Source organism: Periplaneta americana, chromosome 17, assembly GCF_040183065.1.
Source record: "Periplaneta americana isolate PAMFEO1 chromosome 17, P.americana_PAMFEO1_priV1, whole genome shotgun sequence".
NCBI classification, from domain to species: Eukaryota; Metazoa; Arthropoda; class Insecta; order Blattodea; family Blattidae; genus Periplaneta; species Periplaneta americana.
Genome location: NC_091133.1, coordinates 126678851 through 126702063, shown reverse-complemented (window position 1 = coordinate 126702063; position 23213 = coordinate 126678851). Strand labels below are relative to the sequence as shown.

At 36.4% G+C, this 23213-nt stretch overlaps 1 protein-coding gene across 2 annotated transcripts in view; it reads right to left on the bottom strand.

Moving 5' to 3' along the window:
• Positions 1-738: 738 nt before the first annotated feature.
• The window catches only part of LOC138692906 (zinc finger protein 665-like), a 34978-nt gene continuing 12503 nt past the window's right edge, over positions 739-23213 (bottom strand). For both annotated transcript variants that reach the window (XM_069816239.1, XM_069816240.1), the window contains exons 3-7: positions 22088-22214; positions 16727-16953; positions 11846-12069; positions 7490-7626; positions 739-5851 (exon numbers count right to left, since the gene is read on the bottom strand). In XM_069816239.1, the coding sequence (XP_069672340.1) occupies positions 3868-5851; positions 7490-7626; positions 11846-12069; positions 16727-16953; positions 22088-22214 (2699 nt within the window). In that variant the 3' untranslated portion in view covers positions 739-3867. The remainder of the gene's footprint in view (positions 5852-7489; positions 7627-11845; positions 12070-16726; positions 16954-22087; positions 22215-23213) is intronic.

Genomic DNA, 23213 nt, shown 5'->3' with positions numbered 1-23213 from the left:
GAGGACAAATGTTGAAAACGAGAGGCTAAGTAGCTAGGGTTAGGGGTTTGAAGAATATTGAAGAGTGAAGTGAGAGAGTGAATAGTTCTTCACTCCTTGAGACGGACCCAGGACAGCATAGTATGTAGAAAGAAAGTGGTTTGACTTCAGGTTGGTGCAAACAGTACATAGTAGGCCTACATTGCAGATACCCAAGGTCATGTAACCTACTCCATGTAGCTTCAGTAAACACATGAAACCAAATATAGCACAGATCACTCACTCAGCCATCAGTGTTCAGCAGAATAAAACCAAAGCTAAGTGTAATGAGTTACACGACCCTGAGCACCATCTGCAATGTACTACATATTGTTTGCACAACTTGAAGTCAAACCACTTCATACTATGGACAGAAATATGCCATCAAGGCACCAATAACGTTCTGTTTATCAGAATGGCCCACTGTGATATATTTTTTAAAACGTCTTGCACTTAATTGAAATACTGAATAATAAATACATAGTGCTATTTAAAGAAAGTGTTAATACTCGTATCTCATTAATAAATAACACTACAAGGTTACTCCCCATCAGTATTATTTCCCCCTTTCAGTTTTACACCTTTTGTAAGAAACAATTTTTCATTTGGTGCTTACATACAAAGTTATTTTGTTTTGGTGGTCAAGGTAAATGGGACACTCTGTATAATGTAGAAAAAAGTTTTGATGAGGAGACTGTTCTTATATAAAAAGAAGCAAAATTATTAAAAATATTTTTAATGTACAAAATGTAAACGTTTTGTAGCATGATACTTTTTTTTTAAAACTACACACACACAAAATCATTGTCAATCATTCAGGTATATCTATAGTCCTCATTTTAATATTCAAGACTTATAGCTATTTACGTATACTAAATATGATTAAAATAAAAACAATAAATAACTTTTTTGTAGCCAAATCGGCTTGAATTCAAAATTATACCTTTACATGTCACAATTCTGTAATATTTATCTACTTAACACAATTTTAAGCACAGCTGATTGTAAATTAATTACATTTCAATTAGGCCTAACTGACTCAAAGTCTCTATTTCACTTTGGACTTCCAGAATATTTTAAAATTATACAACATAAAATTTCTGATTAATTTGCTTATCCTATGATTCTCTGTTAGCACACTGTGATCACTTAAGGACAGTGGAACATGTTAATAAATGTACAAAATAGGTACACTTTCAAAGATATGGATTTCTTATGTACAAAGGTGCCTTGTCTTTGGAAATGTCCAGTTAATAACTCACAGATACTCTAGTAGTTGAACAGTAGGTTATTTTACTTGTAATACAGTTGACATGGAAAGCATAAGACACAAAGCATTCATCTACACGTGTTACACTAGCTTCATGCACCAGACAATCAATTAAGACTGGGTTTGCAACATGGCAGGCTCGTTTCTTCCAAGCACTGTCAGCCGTGTCATAGCTACTCCAGTGACAAAGCATTACAAAATGTTTTATTTGTCTAAGAAAGTGTTAAGATTGCCCTTCTTAATTTTCTATACATTTTTAAGAAATTCACTATGATCTGTTATCACGTTGTGATATAGGGGATATTTCCTGTCAGATATTGTTTTTTTTAGTTTAAGTTGTGTGGGTTTGTTTTGTACTCTTTCCTTCAGTGTGCCCTAGAGATATAATAGTCACAGGTTGTATAGTCAGGAGATCGATGAGGTCGCACATTATTGATAATTGCCTGTCTTCAAAACATCTTCCATAAAGAAATAATGGCAACATATACTGTTGCAGAATCCTATTGAAAAAAAGCCAAATTATGCTCGCTTTTGGTTGGTTCATTGAAACAAACAATGAAAAATCAGGGTAATTTATGTACAAAAATGTTGTTGTTTTCTAATGCCAAGCGTTTGACAATAAAGTCATTTGACCTCTTGCATTCCAATATTGTACAAAAATGTCTTTACAATTATTTCTCTGCCATTAGACTAGACGGCATTTCGGAAGGCGGTTAGTTTCTATATGCGCCGTAGTATTTCTGGTATATGACGTCACAAGCTTGTACAGTAGAACCAATCAGAATCAGTCTATAACAAGTACTTCCCAAGTTCGTTTGTTCAAGTGCGAGTGTTTCAATACATTGAATAAGTAAAACTAACATTTACTGTGTGTATGTAAGGTAAATAAATGGAAGAAGAGACTGTAAAAAGATAAATATTACACAAGCAGGCGCGGAAAATAGTGTTTAAGGTGTATAATTATTATAAAAACGTTAACGAGCAGAACGCTGCCGGCCATCTTGATGCTGGCAGCAACGTTGCCAACCTGCAAGAAACGAATGCAGAAGCATGTGGTGTGGGATTGAGAAACGTGCAAAGAATATTGTTAGTGAAGGAAAGAGGGTTTGTTTGGTGTCATGCTTACAGTAATCAACGGCTAAGGTCATTGTTGTCTTTTGATAATTTAAATTCTCTCCTGCGCTATTTGTATTGCACGTGCTCGTGAAGTACGATGTGGCAATGTTGTACGCTGCCTTGCTCTCTCTATCTGTCTCTCTCGACGCAAACGCTAGCAGACTACCGCCTTCCGAATTGCTGTCGACTCTAATGGTGAACAAAACAACGATTTTCTGGTTGTAGAGGGACAATTCATGGAGGGAAGTTTGGTTTTTTTGTATTACAAAATTGGTTGTTTTCAAAATTTATATATCTGTGCAGGTGAAACCAGTCCTTGTCTGAAACGCAAATCATGAATACAGGTCAAAATCCAATGAGCTTCGATCACCTGCCCTAATTTATGCGTGCGTCACTTTATTTTTATAGTTTCGATTTTAATAATTTTGTTGTGCAAGAGCATGTCAAGAGGATGGATCATACTAGATGGCCTAAACAAATCTTATCGTAAGAAATTTAGGACAACCTAAAAAACCGCTGGCACGAGACCGTAACAGATCCACTGAGGTCTGATCCATTGATGATGATAAATTTCTTTGCTTTCTGAACAAAACTATACAACATTTCTGTTTGTTGAGAAAGCTGACTAAGAGATTTTTTACTGGAAATTCAATGTCACCCAAAGTTTCCTTGGTAAGGACTTGATGCATACGGTTACGTTTTTTTCCAGAACACTTCAGTTTCCGAAATGTGTCTATTAAACAATGAACAACTTGGAACATCAACACAAGCAAGTTGTTATTCAAATCACCTTCATAATTCTCGTACAAATTCTGTCAGTAAACTTTATTTGCAACATAAACAGCCATTCACTTTTCTTAACTTGCATCAAAGGGAGATGCAATACTTACTGAAAATTGTCTTACTTGGCTTGCTTATATATGCAAAACATGAAAGATTGGAGCAGGTCAACAAACGTTATCCACCATATCTACCTATTTCTGAGAGTCTCAATGATGCATCAGACATCTCTCGGTGCTTGGAAGAAGATAATGTGTGTACTGAGATCAAAAATGTCATGCCACAGACCTGGTCTCAACTGATTGCCTGGATTTTCTTCATGCTAGTATTATATTACTGATATTAATCGCATTTCATAAGCCACTCTCTAAATATTTAGCAACTGAAATTTGTAAGAAAGTACCATACAATATTATTTTAGTTACAATAATCCTTCATATTTACAGACTATGATATCAAGCAATACAAAATAAGAACTGTGAAAGTATTTACATAAGCATAACTAACTCTTCTTAACATGATGAATATTTATCAACATAATTCCATAATTATTTGGGAAGTGCAATACACTCACGTCTGTTATAACGACATACCGTCTAAATTAAAAAATATTTCACTGATCAATAGAGTGAATAATTACGTCATATTATGGCATTGAAACTCAACTAACGACTTGATTATCTCTACAATTTGCCTGCCACATGCAAATTTCTATGTTTTTTCATATCCTGTTTTTGTGCAAAGCAACGACCGCATATATCACAGGCGTGTGGTTTTTCCCCTGTGTGGATTCGTATATGAATTTTAAGCCCATTTGATCTACGGAACGCTTTTCCACAGTATTCACAAGGATACGGTTTCTTGCCCTGGTGGATCCACATGTGTTGATAATACGAGTGGCTGGTTCGGAATGCCTTACCACAAACATTGCATTTGAATGGACGCTCGCCGGTGTGTTTGCGGAGATGTGCATCCCGCACATCTTTCAGTCTAAAACTATCCCCACATACCTCGCACTGGTATGGTTTCTCCCCTGTGTGCAGGCGGAGATGAGAGTACAGGTGGGCACTCTGAACAAACCTCTTGCCACATACAACACAGCCAAATGGTTTTTCCCCTGTATGTGTGCGACGATGCAACACCAACGAACGTTTCTGAGAGAACCTCTTTTCACAGAACTCGCAGTTAAAAGGCAGTTCTCCCGTATGGTTTCGACGATGTGCTACCAAAGTTACACGATACGCAAAAGATTTCCCGCAGTCGTCACACTTGAATGGTTTTGTATTATGTGCAGTTATATCATCTTCAAATGACTTGACCGAAGGGTGTGAATCCTTCCTATGTTCCACAAGTTTGGCGTAAGTAGGAAATACTGCATCTGTACATAATTTGCAGTTATATGTCTTTGACTGTTTCGAGTCTTCCATATGGGCAATAACATGCTGCTTAAATAAAGTTTTGCGAGCAAAACAACGTCCGCACTTGTCACACTGAAAAGGCTTGACGTCCATATGAGTGACTCTGTGACCCTTGAGAGTCGCATTGTCGTAGAACTTCCCGCCACAGATATCGCACACAAATGGACGTTCACCTGTGTGCACACGCTGATGGGCAATGAGACGAGCCTTCAACTGGAAGGACTTGCCGCACTGCTCACACCGGTGCGCTTTCTCGCCCATGTGCACGAGCCGCACGTGGTCGAAGAGGTTGTTCTCTCGACTGAACTCCTTGCCGCAGTGCTCACACACAACGGGACTGCCGCCGTCGTGCACCTGTTGGTGGAATTCAAGTCTTGCCTCGGTGCGGAAGAACTTACCACACTCCGTACACTTGAAAGGTCGAGTTGCGCTGAAGCAGTTATGCCCGGCCAGCGTCCTGGGGTTGTTGAACCTCCGTCCACATGTCGGACAGACTAATCGCTTCGAGCCTTTGGGGTGCAAGCGCCTCTCTTCTGCCTTGTGCTCCTCACAGTGACTGACTAAACACAACTCACTAGTGAAACACAACTCGCATAGACTGCAAGGGTATAGATCCGCCTCCATGTGGCACTTCGAATGAGCTAGACATAAATCAAGGCTTGCAAACGTCTCGCCACAAAGCCGGCAGCTAGGGAACTCACTCTTTGCATTCAACAAAGTTACATCCCCATCCATGACACTGTATATCTTTTCTTCGCCTTCTGCTTGACTATTTCCTTGAGGAATATTTTCCAAATTATTTTCTACTTGCCTATCGTCATCCATTACATTATTGCTGTCTTCGCTAGTTACTATATTCAAAGCATTCTGCACCACGATGCCATGGACAGTACTAAATTCTTCATGTACATTATTTGCCTTGTATATTTTTGCACCAATTTCCTTCAGTAGTGCCAAATCATAGTTATCGCCAGACTCGGTTGCATTATCATTCTTAATTGCCATGTTCCCATTGCAGCAAAGAGGGCAGCAGTACACATTCTTTCCTCTACACATTTCATCTATACAGTTCACTTCCTGGATACCATTCATGGCTGGTCCTTGTGTTCCCGTGCAGTACTTCATGTTACCAGTGATCAGGCTGTTATCTATACCATTATGAACATCATTGTTATCATTTCCTTCAGGTTTTATGGCTATTATAGCAACATTTGCTTTATTTTCGTTTGTACTATATACGGCATGAGACCTGTAACAATAAAAGAAATTAGTTAAGAACACGTATTTAGCTTTTAATCTGTTTTCTGCTGAAGTGACTAAATCAAATGTGAAGCCTCTCCTATATGCCAGAGGATATGTTACAGTTATGGCTGGCATGACAGGCCACATTCTCATGGTGTGATGTGAATTTGTGAAAACATGACAGGAAAAACAGATATACCCAAATAATCCATACTAATACTGTTTTGTCCTCCACTTCCCTTAAACTTACTCGAATATGAATACATATTTTGAGATGGAAACTAAAGCACTTAACGGGTGGCACACGAAATGTCATACCATTTAATTATCACATAAAAATTTTAATATTGTAGTTTCAATGTTTCTAACTGCGCTAGTGGATGCCGAAATTCATGGAAAATCCGATAGGTAGCATCACAATTTGGATGTAACCATAGCTACGTGCACAAACATCAATTTGTGAAATGGCGGACAACAGGCGATTGACTGTTGAACACAAGGTGAAAGTTGTTCTGTGTTGTGAATAAACAAAACGTTCGATTCTGGGCGAGGGAACCTCCTTGCATACTGCATGAAAAAGAAATGTTTGGGGCAAAACTTTCTGTATGGGCCGCAATTTCGAGCCACAGAATCATCGGTCCAATTTTCTTCGATGAAACTGTCAAAGAAGTTCGATACAAAACCATGTTGGAAAGCAGTTTTATCCCCCATCTCATGGCAAAAGGTCTCCCTATGCAAACTCAGTGATTCATGCAGGATGGAGCCTGTCCACACAATGCAAACACCGTTCTGGATTACCTGCACGAGATGTTTAATCTTCATGTGATGTCACATCGACATGGGTGCGGCAAAATGTGGCCGCCTCATAGCCCGGACATTAATCCGTGCGATTTCTTTTTATAAGAATTCCAAAAAAGAGAAGGTCTACCAAAGGAGGCCAGAAAATGTGGTGCAGCTCAGAGCCCTTCTAGTGCAGTTGTGCCGTGCACTATCTGAAGACTTGTGTCGAAAAGTGGTGACGAATGTAAGGGTTCGTTTGCAAGAGGTTGTGAGGCAAAACAGCAGTCATATGGAACATGTTTTGCATTAGAGATAAAATTCCAAATCCTAATTATTAATTCTATATAATTTTGTAAAGCTTTAATACAAATAAACACGTGTTACGTATAAAATAAATGGTATGACATTTCGTGTGCCACCCTGTATTAGCCTGTCGAGAATGTATTTAATGTTGTTGTTAGTCAACTTTCTGAAGACAGGTTTGAAGTGACTCCCCGCTTACACCCTTTGACACAGAGAAAATGGTTGCTCTCCTGTAGTGTAAATTTGTCTACATGTTTGGGTTAATGCGAGATTCACATGGAGAAATATTAAGCATCGAGGTCCAGGGATGAAGTTAAGTCATAGCAGCTATGTATCACAAAACGACTTATTCCCTACGAAGCCTTTATGACTGAGTGATAGAGCTATTTCTTCTCATTACAAAGACTAGGCTTCCAATCTCTCTATGTAGAACACACACAATGATTCCTGAGCTATTCTGAAGTTGGCCTTAGTCTCTGAACAGCAACTAATTTCCGTGTCAAAGGGTGTACAACTGTTTATATTAAATAATAATCTTGCATATAAAATTAATAGTACAAACCTGAAATGTTTCTTCTCATTCAATTCACGAAGTTTATTTTCAGCCTGGATGCACGATTCAGCAAATTCGTGACACACATTTAATTTGTTAACACATGTTGTACATATCTGCTTCGGCAGGGGATCTGTATCCTTAACCTGTTACACAAGAAAAAATGTACAGTTAGTCTGATGATACTGTGTTACCTGTCACTGAGCATAGACATAAGCTCCCAAATTAAAATAAGTATAATTATCTTTATGCTCGACCATGCCAAAATGTAGTAATTATACACCTGGTAGCAGCCCTTTAATGGACCTCTTCAAAGTAAACCTATTCATTAAAGTTCAGGTGTTCCACCAATCAGAAAATACCATTGTAGCAATATGAAAGCGCAAGTATCGATTATTCTCGGATATGCAATCGAAAGACAAGTAATTCTGTTACTATAATAATTAGCGTTAATTGTAAATAATATTCAAATAAATGTAGATCTATAGACTCCGGCCGTGAAAGCCTACACTGCAAGATTAATATTCAAATAAATTCAATTTGTCATCTCGTTTTTCAATGTCTAATTCAATTTCAAGGTTATATCAAGATTAATGTTTATTTTACTCTGTCGATTATATCAAGGTCAATGTCGACATTTGTTTCTCGGAAAAAATCAATACTTTCGCGTCTGCGCACATCTCACAATTTACGAGGTATTGCACAAGGTCAGTTCCGCTCCTCAGTCAGATAAGAATAACACAAATACTTATGAATAATTTCAAGTTAGAAATATGGTCGAGCATAAAAAGTCGTATGAAACTTGACTATAATGGTAATTAAGACGCTCGTATGAAAATTATCAAACTCGCTTGCGCTCATTTCATAAACATACTCGTGTCTTAATTACTACCATTATAGGCTCGTTGCATAATGTACTATTAGATTCTCTTGAGTTATTTTATTACAGTATTAAGTTATATTCCTTCTATTTCAGTCACATGCTATACGCCGGTGTTACCAAATACTGGGAATGAAACATATCTTCCTCCAAAAACTTTCAAAGAAAGTAACAATGATCAGTGACCACTAATTACTTAATACTGAATAGAAAAGTAATAGTGCAGAGATGCACATTGAATTGTCAGAAATTCTGCAGCTTCTAGGATATTCATCATAGTTTGCAGTAAGTATATAGCATCATTTGTCTCATGCATTCACTCTGTCAAGCATCACAGCCTTAGATACTGTATTCCAAAGTAAAGAACTTCTCTGAGAAGAATGTGACATTATCATCATCATCATCATCTGTGGTCATACAGCCCTTTTAGTTTAGCCTTGACCTCCTTAAGAATTGCCGCCCAATCTTCCCTCTCTAGGGCTCTCCGTCTCCATCTCTTAATTCCTGCTTTAACTAGATCATCCTGAACATCATCCAACCATCGTAGTTTAGGTCTTCCTGCTCTTCTTTTACCACTTAGCGTGGCATCTAGTAATCTTTTAGGAATATTATTATTGTCCATTCTGATAATGTGGCCCAGCCACTCCAGCCGTCTAATTTTTATATCAGTGACAATACTTGAATCTTTATATAGTTTTTGTAGTTCAGAATTGGTCCTAATTCTCCACTCTCCCTTATCATAAATAGGGCCATAAATTTTTCTTAAAATTTTCCTTTCCCACGTATTTAAGATGGTTATTGCTCGTTCAGGTAGAGTCCAGGTTTCGCTTCCAAAAGTCACTGTAGGTTTAATAATTGTTTTATAAATCCTCACCTTAATTTTTTTGGAGATATATCTGGTTCTTATAATTTTATCTAATGCTCTGAGGCTTTGATTGCCAATGGCTATTTTATCCTTGATCTCAGTTAATATGTTGTTAATGTGACATTATACACCACACAATTAAACTCTACTATCCAACCTGAAAATATTCTCATTCCACAACTAAAAACACTGAAGAACAGATCTGTCATTTCGACAGGTGCCATTAATTAAAATTATAATTTATTCTACAGCCTCTATATTCTATGACTTTTAATAGAAATTAACCTTTCAAGTGCCATGCCAATCATGGCATAGTTTCCATTTTGCTGTTATTCTCCAGATGGCAAATACCACTGTTGTGTTGTGCTAAGAACATAGAGGAAGGTTCAGTGGAGCGGTTCACTTGTGTGAATTTACTTGGCATTTTATATGTACCGGTAATATTACGCAAAGAGAGAGGGCTAATACTCTAAAGTCTGAAGTCTGATTGGTGTAATATGTTACTAGTCAGCAATGTATGCAATGGAATGGGAAAGGAACTGGCCACCCTGCCCCCTCATTATCTCCTGGCTTAGTTGTTTCATGAGCGATGCCTTATTGTTATTACTCATGAGGTTCAAACCTGTCTTCGACAGTTGACTGAACAACAATCGCTACACATTTTGAAAAAATTAAACTTCAATCCTCCCTCTGAAGGATGCTACAAAGGATCACTACTATAAGCATAAACACCCGTGACATTGAGAGGTACATTTATTTAGCAAGTTTCGTCTGTAAACAAAAGCAGATCCTCTAACAATGTGTCCTCAAGTTGAGTGTTATTTAAAATCGGCTAGTGATTTATTTACAATGTAGTAAGTTAGTAACACTAGCAACTCTATTCGTAGATATATTTGCTCATTATCAAACATGTAAGAAAGTGGCTTATAGTTAAGTATCTCCTTCAATTTTCAGATGTAGAATCTAAGGATAAGGACAATACTTATGAAGATGATTAATTCACAGCAGACAATGCTAATTACACAACTGATGTTGATTATGTATCACCTACAAGTTTGTCTATAAACTCTTCAGACGAAGATGGTTATGGTTATGGTTTATTTAACGACGCTTGCAACAGCAGAGGTTATATCAGCATCACCGGATGTGCCGGAATTTTGTTCCACAGGAGTTCTTTTACATGCCAGTAAATCTCCTGACATGAGCCTGTCGCATTTAAGCACACTTAAATGCCATTGACCTGGCCCGGGATCGAACCCGCAACCTTGGGCATAGAAGGCCAGCGCTATACCAACTCGCCAACCAAGTCGACTTCAGACGAAGATGATTGCAATATAAGTGAATTACGACAGATTGATATTTCCTTTGCTCCAGTTGAGTTCGCGTACATTTTTGTTATTGTTATTATTATTATCATCATCATCATCATCATCATCATCATCATCATCATCATAATTATTATATTTATTTTTATGACAGAATAATGAAGTTAAGCTATATTTTTATTAAGTTTCACCTCTATTCAAGAAAGTATATACAATATAAATGTCAAGGAAAAAATGATTTTAAAATAGATAGATAGATAGATAGACAGATAGACATATAGGTAGGTAGGTAGGTAGACAGACAGACAGACAGATGATAGATAGATAGATAGATAGATAGATAGATAGATAGATAGATAGATAGATAGATAGATAGATAGATAGATAGATAGATAGATAGATAGATAGACAGATAGATAGATAGACAGGCAGATAGACATATAGGTAGGTAGGTAGGTAGGCAGGCAGGCAGGCAGGCAGGCAGGCAGACAGACAGACAGACAGACATATAGATAGATAATAGATAGATAGATAGACAGACAGACAGATAGATAGACAGACAGATAGATAGACAGATAGATAATAGATAGATAGATAGATAGACAGACAGACAGACAGACAGATAGATAGATAGATAGACAGACAGATAGATAGCTAGATTTTTTTATTTTTTATTTTTATTAGGTTATTTTACGACGCTTTATCAACAGCTTTGGTTATTTAGAGTCTGAATGAGATGAAGGTGATAATGCCGGTGAAATGAGTCCAGGGTCCAACACCGTAAGTTACCCAGCATTTGCTCCTATTGGGTTAAGGGAAAACCCTGGAAAAAACCTCAACCAGGTAACTTGCCCCGACCGGGAATCGAACCCGGGCCACCTGGTTTCGCGGCTAGACGTGCTAACCGTTACTCCACAGGCGTGGACTAGATAGCTAGATAGTTGACAGATAGATAGATAGACAGATAGATAGATAAATAGACAGATAAATAGATAGATAGATAAACAGATAGAAACATAAATAGATAAATATATAGATAAATAAATAGATAGATAAATAGATAGACAGACAGATAGATAAATAAATAGACAGATAAATAGATAAATAAATAGATGATAGATAAATAGATAGATAAAGACAGATAAATAGATAGATAAATACATAAATAAATAAATACATAAAATAAATAAATAAATAAAATGATTGTATTTATATTTCAAAATATTTGACATAAATGAGTAAGAATAACACACTCATTGAACTATGATAACACTAGCCAAAATAAAGCAGCTTACTGTAACAGGTAAAGAAGTGTTGATCTTTTCTGCAATGCGTTGCTCCTTTCCATTGGCACCGAATATGTACACCACATCATTAATACTGGATGCACATAGTCGACAAAGCTGGCCTGGATGTTCTACCACCAATTCCTCATCTACTTCTTCAAAATCTGTATCGTCATCACTTTCAAATGGTTGCCTTCCATTTCTTTCTTGTTTGACCACAACTTCACAGTTTTCTGTTAAAGCAGACTAAAATTCTTTATGAACTGTCACACGAGATAAATGAAATATTTTCTTACATTATACATCATCATCATTAAATAACATGTCTAAGCTTTCATACTCAAATAATTATAAAGCTAATGCCTGGAAATAAGCGATTTTTCTTCTGAAATGAGGCAACCTTGTAGTGTCATTTATTAATGTGATATGAGTTCTAACACTGTTTCTTAAATGGCACTATGTATTTTAATACAGTGAAACCTCTATACAACGCTCTTCAAAAGACCACACATAAAAGTAGCGTATTAAACAGGACCGCGTATTAGTGAGAGTGGGTCATTTTTGGATTATTTAAACTTTAACACAAAGATCTGAATCAGCATAAACATTTGTTGAAGAAATTTAAGGATTAAATAATGTAATTATACAGGATAAAAGGTTACTTTTCTTTTCTTTCCTCTCAGAAAATGTCAGAACAAATACACTGTCTTATCAATTAAAGTGCCCCTTTATTAAAAAAAAAGTAAAAAATTGTTTTCTGTCTTGCACTTAATCCAATACTATGAATAATTGCATTTTCCACACAATTTAAATCGGAAGTGACATCAGTAATTTGACTACTAGAAATATTAATGAATCTACGAATCACAGACACTGTGGCAAGGGGTTTGTTGTGAGAAGGATTTGGAATGTTTACCGCTTCCACTTCCTCTTCGTCTAGTCATCACTGACAATGCGATTTAAAACTGCCAGCAAGAAGGACAGGCTCTGAATACAGTAGTCTTGCATTCCATTCTATTGTATTCACCAAATAAAGACTTCTACAAATTCTTGAATATGTGGGCGCTAACAGTAAATATAGAAGTCCAGGAAAATTTTCTCAGTGTCCTTCAAAGTACGATATTTTAGAATTTTCAGCAGATGAAAGAGTGTATTAAACAGGATGATGAGTGTATTAAGCGGTGGATTTTACATGGTTTTATATAGGGATGTCAAGGGATCAGACGAATAGTGTGTATAATGCGGGATAGTGTAACAAATGGGTGTGCATTATCAGGGTTTCACTGAATATCCTACATATTGTTGCATTTCATTATCTATATTTTTTTCTATTACTCTTCAGATGACTGAAAAAATTGGTATTGGTCTCCAGTTTGACAATTCATCACTACTTTTGTGAATTAAAATTGGATGCACTTATGCAATATGGAACCAACCACCATTTTATGAATATCTGGATTTCTATTGCAAAATGTGTCTTAATGTCTATAGTTTCTTATACAAAATAGAACCAACTCCTATCTGTAATGTGCTGCCCTATAGAGAAATCTGAACCAATCACCAAAAACAGAATCCATAGTGCAGTGTTTTGCAATTTAGAACCAACTCCAAGCTGTCAGTTCCCATGTTTGTTTTGTGTAAATATGGGAGTTTGAATACAATTTTTTGCTAATAGGAGTGATATATTATATTATATTATATTATATTATATTATATCATATTATATTATATCATATTATATTATATTATAGCAACAAGAGTAATGTTAATGTATCAAAGAAAGTTGTAGAACCGAAGATGTTTAGGTATCAAATATGTAACTGCAGAAGAAAATCCAATGAATTTTTATTTTAGTAGGTTATTTTACGACGCTTTATTAACAGCTTAGGTTATTTAGCATCTGAATGAGATGAAGGTGATTATGCCGGTGAAATGAGCCCAGGATGCAACACCGAAAGTTATCCAGCATTTGCTCATATTGGGTTGAGGGAAAACCCCAGAAAAACCTCAACCAGGTAACTTGCCCCGATCGGGAATCGAACCTGGGTCACCTGGTTTCGCGGCCACAGGTGTGGACAGGATGGTGTTGATGGAATCAATGGTCCCCTTGACTTCACCTTGGAATGATAAGTCAATGTATGAACAAATGCTAATGAATATATATTTTTTAAATTTTATTTGTAATCCCACAATTAGTGTCTCGGATGTTTAGTTTTCCAATAATAAAGTGTTAAACATGGATTAGAACTAGAATGTTGCCTCTCATTTGAATCACACAAGTAGGAACCAAGTGCCAACATCCATTTTTGCAATAAGCAATATGGAACCAACTCCAATGTTGCCCTTCTACTCTGTGTGAGTCAAATACTGATGCGAGCTGCACCACTGATCTGAAAGAGCATTTCAGAATGTTAATAATGCAATCATTACTTTCGTAATAGTATTGATGTAGAATTTTATTTGTAACGATTTGCTAAAACAGCTGTAGCTCAAAAGCTGTATTTTGGACTTGGTTCCATATTGCATAAGTGCATCAATTGTTCTTCCTGTAGTCTATTTAAAATTTTGAGACATTTATTAAATTTTAACATTGCATTTACTATTAAACACAACAATTTAGATGCTTTTAAATCCTTAAGTGATCTATCAGTGACCTGATCTGGACCTGGTAACTATCTACATTGATTTTTGAAAGTGCAACATCTTCTGATCCGGGAGTTGCACTTGGGCGTAGGTTCGATTCCTGCACGGGCTGATTACCTGGGTGGGGTTTTTTCCGAGGTTTTCCACAACTGTAAGGCGAATGTCAGGTAATCTATGGTGAATCCTCGTTCTAAACTCGCAAGATATCTTTCGGTATCACCAATTCATGGACGTTAAATAACCCAGTAGTTGATTTTTTTTATTTTATTGGGTTATTTTACGACGCTGTATCAACATCTAGGTTATTTAGCGTCTGAATGAAATGAAGGTGATAATGCCGGTGAAATGAGTCCGGGGTCCAGCACCGAAAGTTACCCAGCATTTGCTCGTATTGGGTTGAGGGAAAACCCCGGAAAAAACCTCAACCAGGTAACTTGCCCCGACCGGGATTCGAACTCGGACCACCTGGTTTCGCGGCCAGACGCGCTGACCGTTACTCCACAGGTGTGGACCCCAGTAGTTGATACAGCAATGTAAAAAAAAAAAGTCAACATCAATTTCTTCTTCGGAAATCTCAATGTCTTCAGATGAACAGATAGGCTCAGAAACAGGAATAGATGTAAATAAAACAAACATTGTTTACTCAGAATCCGTTTGCTGCAACACTTGAAAGTGAAAATCACTGACAGGAAAGCAACCACAATCCAAAGGAAATCAAGTACTGCCTTAATTCCTGCAGAGCTACAAATGGCGCTCACACTGAGACTTACCGTGATAAGGAACGAAAGTTTGAGAGTTCTTATAAATGATATTGCTTACTTACTAATGGCTTTTAAGGAACCCGAAGGTTCATTGCCGTCCTCACGTAAGCTCACCATCGATCCCTGTTCTGAGCAAGATTAATACATTCTCTACAATCATAACCCACCTCCCTCAAATCCATTTAATATTATCCTCCCACCTACATCTCAGTCTCCCCAAAGGTCTTTTCCTCTCTGGCCTCCCAACTAACACTCTATATCCATTTCTGGATTTGTTCATATGTCCTACATGTCCTGCCCATCTTAAACATCTGGATTTAATGTTCCTAATTATGTTAGGTAAAGAATACAATGCGTGCAGTTCTGTGTTGTATAACTTTCACCCATCTTTCTTAGCTCCAAATATTTTCCTAAGCACCTTATACTCAAACACCCTTAGTCTCTGTTCCTCTCTCAAAGTGAGATTCCAAGTTTCACAACCATACAGAACAACCAGTAATATAACTGTTTTATAAATTCTTTCAGTTTTTTTGAAAGCAGACTGGATAACAAAAGCTTCTCAACTGAATACTGCAATAGCAGGCATTTTCCATATTTATTCTGAGTTTTATTTCCTCCAGAGTGTCTGTTACTGTTGCTCCAAGATACTTGAATTTTTCCACCTCTTTAAAGGATAAATTTCCAATTTTTATATTTCCATATCGTACTATGTTCTGATCACAAGACATAATCATATACTTTGTTTTTTCGGGATTTACTTCCAAACCTATCACTTTACTTACTTCAAGTAAAATTCCCGTGTTTTCCCTAATCGTTTGTGGATTTTTTCCTAACATATTCACTTCATTCGCATAAACAACCAGCTGATGTAACCCGTTCAATTCCAAACCCTCTCTGTTATCCTGAACTTTCCTAATGGCATATTCTAGAGCAAAGTTAAAAAGTAAAGGTGATAGTGCATCTCCTTGTTTTAGCCCACAGTGAATTGAAAAAGCATCAAACAGAAGCTGCCTACACAGACTCTGCTGTATGTTTTACCGAGACACATTTTAATTAATCAAACTAGTTTCTTGGAAATACCAAATTCAATAAGAATATTATATAAAACTTCTCTCTTAATCGCGTCATATACTTTTTTTAAATCTATAAATAATTGATGTACTGTGACCTTATACTTCCATTTTTTTCTCCAATATCTGTTGGATACAAAAAAATCTGATCAATAGTCGATCTATTACACCTAAAACAACATTGATGTTCTCCAATAATTTCATCTACATTTGGAGTTATACATTTTATTAAAAAAAAAAAAAACGACTTTGAAAGTTTCACAATATGACTATAATACAAACATAATAATATATTTACATACTATGAAGGCATAGAGGGTGCAATCAGGTAAAGAATGTTCCTTTTTTTTTTTTTTTTTTTTTTTTTTTTTTTTACGGGGTGAAGGGGAAAAGTAACTGAACAGAAGTATACTCACCCTCCACAATTATCTGATCACCATCTATTATATCCAGTGGAAAAATATGTTGGTTGTTGAAACTGAATATAGTTGGAATGGCACCCTTTTTCAATCGGAGTCTTCTGTCATCCATAAACTGGCTGGCTATGAAATGGTCAGAACATATGACATACTGTTCACTCACTAAGGAACATGGCTTATCCAGTAAGTCGAGGCGTCTACAAACCAACAACCAATGCCGACACCTACAAACATATATATAAAAAAGTAATTAGTATGAACGTGATCCATTACTTACAGCAGCATCAGCTTTCTACGCTGTTGACTCAGCAAATCCAACATATATTTGTGGAGGACAACAGTATCGTGCATTTAAAACTCTATGTTCAGTTCAAGTTTGTGGAGCATGAAAAGAACAGAAGTCTGCTTCGAAGAAGCGGAGCTCTCACAGCTTGCTCGAACTTAGGCCTTGCATGATCTGTGCTGTTGATGTTTTCTGGCCTCCCCTACCCGACCCTCCTATTCCATCCCTTTCATGCTTTTAACTGAGGAAGGACTTTAGAATAAATCTTGTGAAGTTTTATTTAGATGTAAGGACAGGTACTTTTTATTACAAAAATATGATTAAACATCGACAAAAATATCATCCTGAGTCCTGAGACATTTGTTGTTTCATTTTTAAAGTTGAATATAATTCTACACTCAAAAAATTCACTGACATGAGGGAAAATCTTAGCATGTAGGCTTTCACGGCCGGAGTCTATTTGAAATGAAGTTTCAGGGCTAAGATGCTGTGGTCTACTGGTGAAGATATTACCAGATGTTTCGTCTACTACTGTGGCAGACACCAACTTATCCAACACCAACGGAACTGCAGATTGGGACAGTTGGATAAGTCTGCGGTGCACAGTGGGACGGATTGCGATTCTAGCCGGAACAAAATCTAATATTGATAAATTCCTTTCGAATCGTTGAAAATAGCAAAATGAAGGTACATTATTGTGACATTTGATGAAATATTTGTATGAGAATTATTATTTTAGTATAGAATGCCTATTTATTAAAAAAGAATAGTACAGTAATAGAAATTGCATACAACTAATGCAAATAAAAAATTAAAGTAAACAGAAAATTTTTTACAGACCAATATGAAGAGAAAAGTAATATATGTAGTAAATTTTATGACTCATGTTTAGAAATCTGAAGCGTCTGTTGTATCTCCAGAAGTGTCGGATCCGCTAGCACTAGTGTCGTCCTCATGTTGGGGTGCAGTTGAGCAGTGCTGTTGTTGGCACTCGCAGCTGGTACTTCTAGCAGTTTAATTACCTCATCTTACATTTTCGATTTTCTTGTATTTGGATGTCGATTGATCTGGGATATGATGGAATCAGAAGATACTAACAACATGTGTAGGACATCTAAGTTTCTCTCACGAGGACACTTGCTAGCGTGGTCTAACCTGTACTTTTGTAAATGTTTGTGTCTTGCCTCTTGAGCATCTTCAGATAACATCCCAATAGAAAGTATTGCAGTTTCTGCAATTTTTCCTCCATGTATCAGTATTTTATGCACGCTGGATGGCATGTAGTACCATGGATATATCTATTGTACATATGAATGGGCTGTATCATTGGTGTACTTCTCAAACGCCTCAATATACTGTATATTGAAAATCTACATGAAATGGTGCTTAAAATTACAGAAAATCTGTGAATGAGGTCTTACTAATCCCCGTAATATTGGCTGTAATTTGTGGGTTTTCAGAAAAACCAATATGCTATAATGCCATCATTTGATGTCCCAGGGCAACCAGATTTCGGTTTGTCAATAAGAAGATCTAATTGAGAGCGAAATCTAGAAATAATCCCCTGTTTTCTAGCTTCAAAAATATCTTTGTTGTTGCCTCTGACCTGCCAAGAACAAAGTTTTTTAGAAAATAACCCTTTTTACGGTGACCCTGCATCCAACGTCTGTTAAAATTACTTCGAATATTTGTCTAAATATTACGAATGCACTTCTCACTATTAGAATCACATGTTTCAATACATAATTTGTTCAAAACATATCTATATAGTTCATCCAAATCGCCACTTTTATTGGCAAGTATTGGAAATAGATCACGGCGCGAAATCACCGACCGGTAGCGGTTCCGAGTCTGAAAAAAATTAACCACATGCAGAGCGGTCAGTAGGAGCAAATGAAACTAGGTTAGTCTTAAAGTGCACACTTAAACCTACATTCTGACATAAAAATAAATGTGACTCTGTGTGACTCTCCTATTATAAGTCAACGTTTACTTTGATAAATAGTTTTAAAAAATAGCATTTCCCGCCGTTAAGTTAACATGCCGTTTCTAAAAATTCAAAGTTATTATGAACATAAAATTTATATAATAATTATCCACCAACCTTGTTCTTCATTTTCCATTTCAGAATCACAAAATGTTTCACTCCCAGATCACAGAAAACAAGCTTGCTTCTTACAATATTTCAATGTGGCTGAGCAATAAAACTGGTGGAGGGGAATCCTCGTCAACATCATTGTGTGACGTCCGTATGTTTAGTGTCAAAGCTTCTTTCTCATAGATAAGTATTCTGTGATTCATTAGCAACAACTTGAGATAGGACACGCATAAAAATGAAAACATGTGAAAATTGATTTTGTTCCGGCTAGAATCGCAATCCGTCCCACTGTGCAGTGGCAGAATATGAGTTTCAGGATGGGAGGCATGACATACAGTTCCGAGAAACAGACATCCTCAGTAATACGACCAGTTACTTCTTCCGTCTATTTTGGGAGGCGATTGAAATCCATAAACATACCAACAACTTCAATCGTAAAGAAGAGGGTCTGAAACTCAACAACTGTTGGTATCCTGTCCTGAAACGGACTTGTACTAAACCCATACCTAACGACAGATGGAAACTGGGATCCAGTGAGTGCGGACCGCCACATCCAGCTCAAGGCCACCAAGATCCAACGGGTGCGGACTACCACGAAAACAGAACACCAAGGCCAAACCCCAGCTCTATAAATAAAGACAGGCAACCAGTCAAGGTATCAGTTGCTACAGATACTCCTAGCAGAAGACTTCGACCTATGTTACCTAACCACTGAAGATGTCTGCAGCAGTAGTAGACGAAACGTCTGGGAATATCTTCACCAGTAGACCACAGCATCTTAGCCTGGAAACTTAATTTCAAATAAGGAAAAATGCTGAAAAAATTCTGCAGGTTACAGTTAGGGCACAAGTTCAGGTATATTATACTATACTTCGGGTCTGTACACATAAATCTTATACCATAATCATGTATAAAGTATGGTATAGTACAGTATACTCTCAGGACTCAGGAGGTTATACGTACATATAGATACATTGATACATTACATTATGTTTTAAAAATACATTACAGTTGTTACTATACTAATTACCGACAGAAAACAGCTATAATTACATTCTTCGCATAATATTAAAATAAATCACAGTTGCACGGTAACAATATTTGTGTGACTATACGGACGATGAAAGTATTGGCATCGTGCATTACAGGCACTATGTTCGATTCAAGTTAGTCAAGTATGACGAAGTTTGACATTCGTCGAAGTCCTGTTGTGTTTGTTCCACCTCGTTATAAAAATATTCGCTGTCCTCCACTCCAACCAGTTATGTTTTAAAATAGATCTTCCGATTAGTTTTTAATATAGAATAAGACGAAGTTTATATTGTCTCTGTTGCCTCTCTCATGTCCAAACATTGTAGGACACTATTTTAAACCGCTTAAGGATTCGAGCACATATCTTGCGATTAGATTTTCATATGGAATAAGACGAACCTCGCAATGTTTTGCTTTCCTCTCTCAAGTTTGAACATTGCACAATACTAGTTGGTACTATGAGCATATGCATTTTTTTTTAATATATTTTACTTCATTTATTTATACGCTTATTTTTGTGAATGTTTAGTCATATTAATAACAAGAATATTTTATATTAATAACAAGAAAAATTACCTATACTCATTACTGTGCGTAACTTAGCTGTGAAGTTATAAATTTCTCTCAGTCTTCAAATGCTATTTAAGATGTTATTAAATGTCATTTCAGTTATACACAGTGCTGTAGTTGAGCTGGAATGCAGTTCCAGTTAAAATTTTAGTTGAACTTTACTGTTTCGGTGAAAAATTAATGACTTCACTGTTCTGGTATAAATAACTTTATGCTCGACCATGCCGAAATGTAGTAATTATACACATGGTAGTAGCCCTTTAATGCACCTCATTAAAATACACCTATTCATTATAATTTGTTCAGCCAATGAGAAATCACCATTGTACCATTATCGATTATTCTCGGATATGCAATCGAAAGACAATTAGCGAAAAGTCACGGAGGCTGGAAATCCAATACTGTCACAGAAGGTTATGTTCTGTTACTATAATAATTAGCGTTAATTATAAATAATATTAAAATAAATTCAATTTGTCATCTCGTTTTTCAATTCTAAATCAATTTCCAGGTTATATCAAAATTAGTTCATGTTATTCTCTAGATTATATCAAGGTCAATGACATTCGTGCTTCGGAAAAAATCAATACTTTCGCATCTGCGCACATCTCACAATTCAGGTCAGTTCTGCTCCTCACTTACATAACCATAACATGAATACTTATGAATAATTTCAAGTTAGAAATATGGTCGAGCATAAAAAGTCGTATGAAACTTGCCTATAATGGTAATTAAGATGCTCATAAACAAACATACTCGCGTCTTAATTACTACCATTATAGGTTCGTTGCATAATGTACTATTTTAATTCTTGCTAAATATTTATCGGTAAAACGATTATCTTTTTTATCAGGTTCAGTATTTGAGCAAATTTCAATTTACGGTAAAGCTCCTGTTAAACAGAAACACACTATGTTAGAACAAGACGGAGTGAGATGTCAGCAGTCCATCTTCCTTTTCTCTTTGCAGTCCAGCGTTATGCATCAAGACAGAGAATGCACTCAGTTGTAGGAAGGTGAAGTTAGTCTCAATAAATTCCGCCAGGCTAGTCAATGTCCATTGTCACCACCACCATTATATTTTTAATTATTGTGCAACTCAAACCAAGAAATGGATTCGGAACACCTCAAACTCTGTGCTTCAGTGGCTGGTCATGATAATATCTTTGAAAAATATTGGAGTGCAAGAGGTCAAATGATTTTATTGTCAAATGCCTGGCATTAGAAAACAACAACAACAACATATTTTAAATTAAGTAACCATGAAAATCCCTATTTTGACACTAATGCATAAATGATTGAGAAAGGTATAATACAGTTAAGTACCGAAACAAAGCTAGCAAATAAAAGTTCAACAAATTCAGATTATCTCTAACCTGTCCTCTGATGATGGAAAATGGAAGAAAGTTTTGTGTGAACTGGAAGGCTCGTTGTGGCAACCAGGTACAGCACATGGCAGCAGTGTCTGTACCGCACAACCATTTTCCTCGCCACCACCAAAATCTGCACAAAATAAAGCACTAAGATATATTGTTGTTGTTAGAAGGAACAGGATTTATTTCAAATTAAATATTACAAGTAATTATGTTGTATGAAAAGCCATTTAGATACAGAACCAGTAAGCACTAACTTGGGCTCATGGAGACTCGACAGACGTGGCCCGGTTTCTTCAACCTTTGTTAATTATAACAGTGTGTTATTCCATTTTAACTGTAAACTTAACAGTTGAAGCATTTCTTCAACTGCTGTTAGTACTAAGAGGCTGTTAAAACCTATGTTAATTTGACTGCCCAATTTCATGCAGTTAAATCATTTAACTCTCTATTAGCATAGAAGTATCCAATATGGCTGGTGCGTTAGATGCTGAACTTATATATCTGGATTATTTAGAAAATTATATCCATGAATACATAAACAGAGCGGATGATTTCTGTGATTTGACAGACCAGAAGTTCATACAAAGGTAAAGGCTATTTTCTGCCAAGCCTCACTTTTCGCTTTCAACTTAGATCCATTTCTTTGTTTATTCTCATTAATTGGTTTATACTGCGAAATAATTTCCAGCAGAAGACTTCTCTAGAACAAAGAGAAATTAGTCCCATGATTTCTATTTGTTCCAGTGTTTTCCATTTTGTAACAGCAATACCAATACGGTGCTCCACGCTATTGTGATACAGACGAGAAAAGAAGCAGAAATCAAACCTAAGAGAATAGAAAGACTTCTATCCTCTCTGAATCAAACAACGGAAACAAGCAAGCGAGAATCGCAATTGTCAGAGTTTAGAAAACAGAAGTGAGCCTATACTTGGTTATAGGTTATGGTTAAACTCTAGAATCTCTGGTCCTAACAGAGAGTTAACAAACAGAATGTTAAAATGTGAAATGTAAAGTTGAAGAAACGCAATATTTTTAACAGCAATTCATACTTTTAACTTACAGTTAATTAATGCTATGTTAGGTGCATTTTAACAAAGGTTGAAGAAACTGGGGCATGGTATTTAT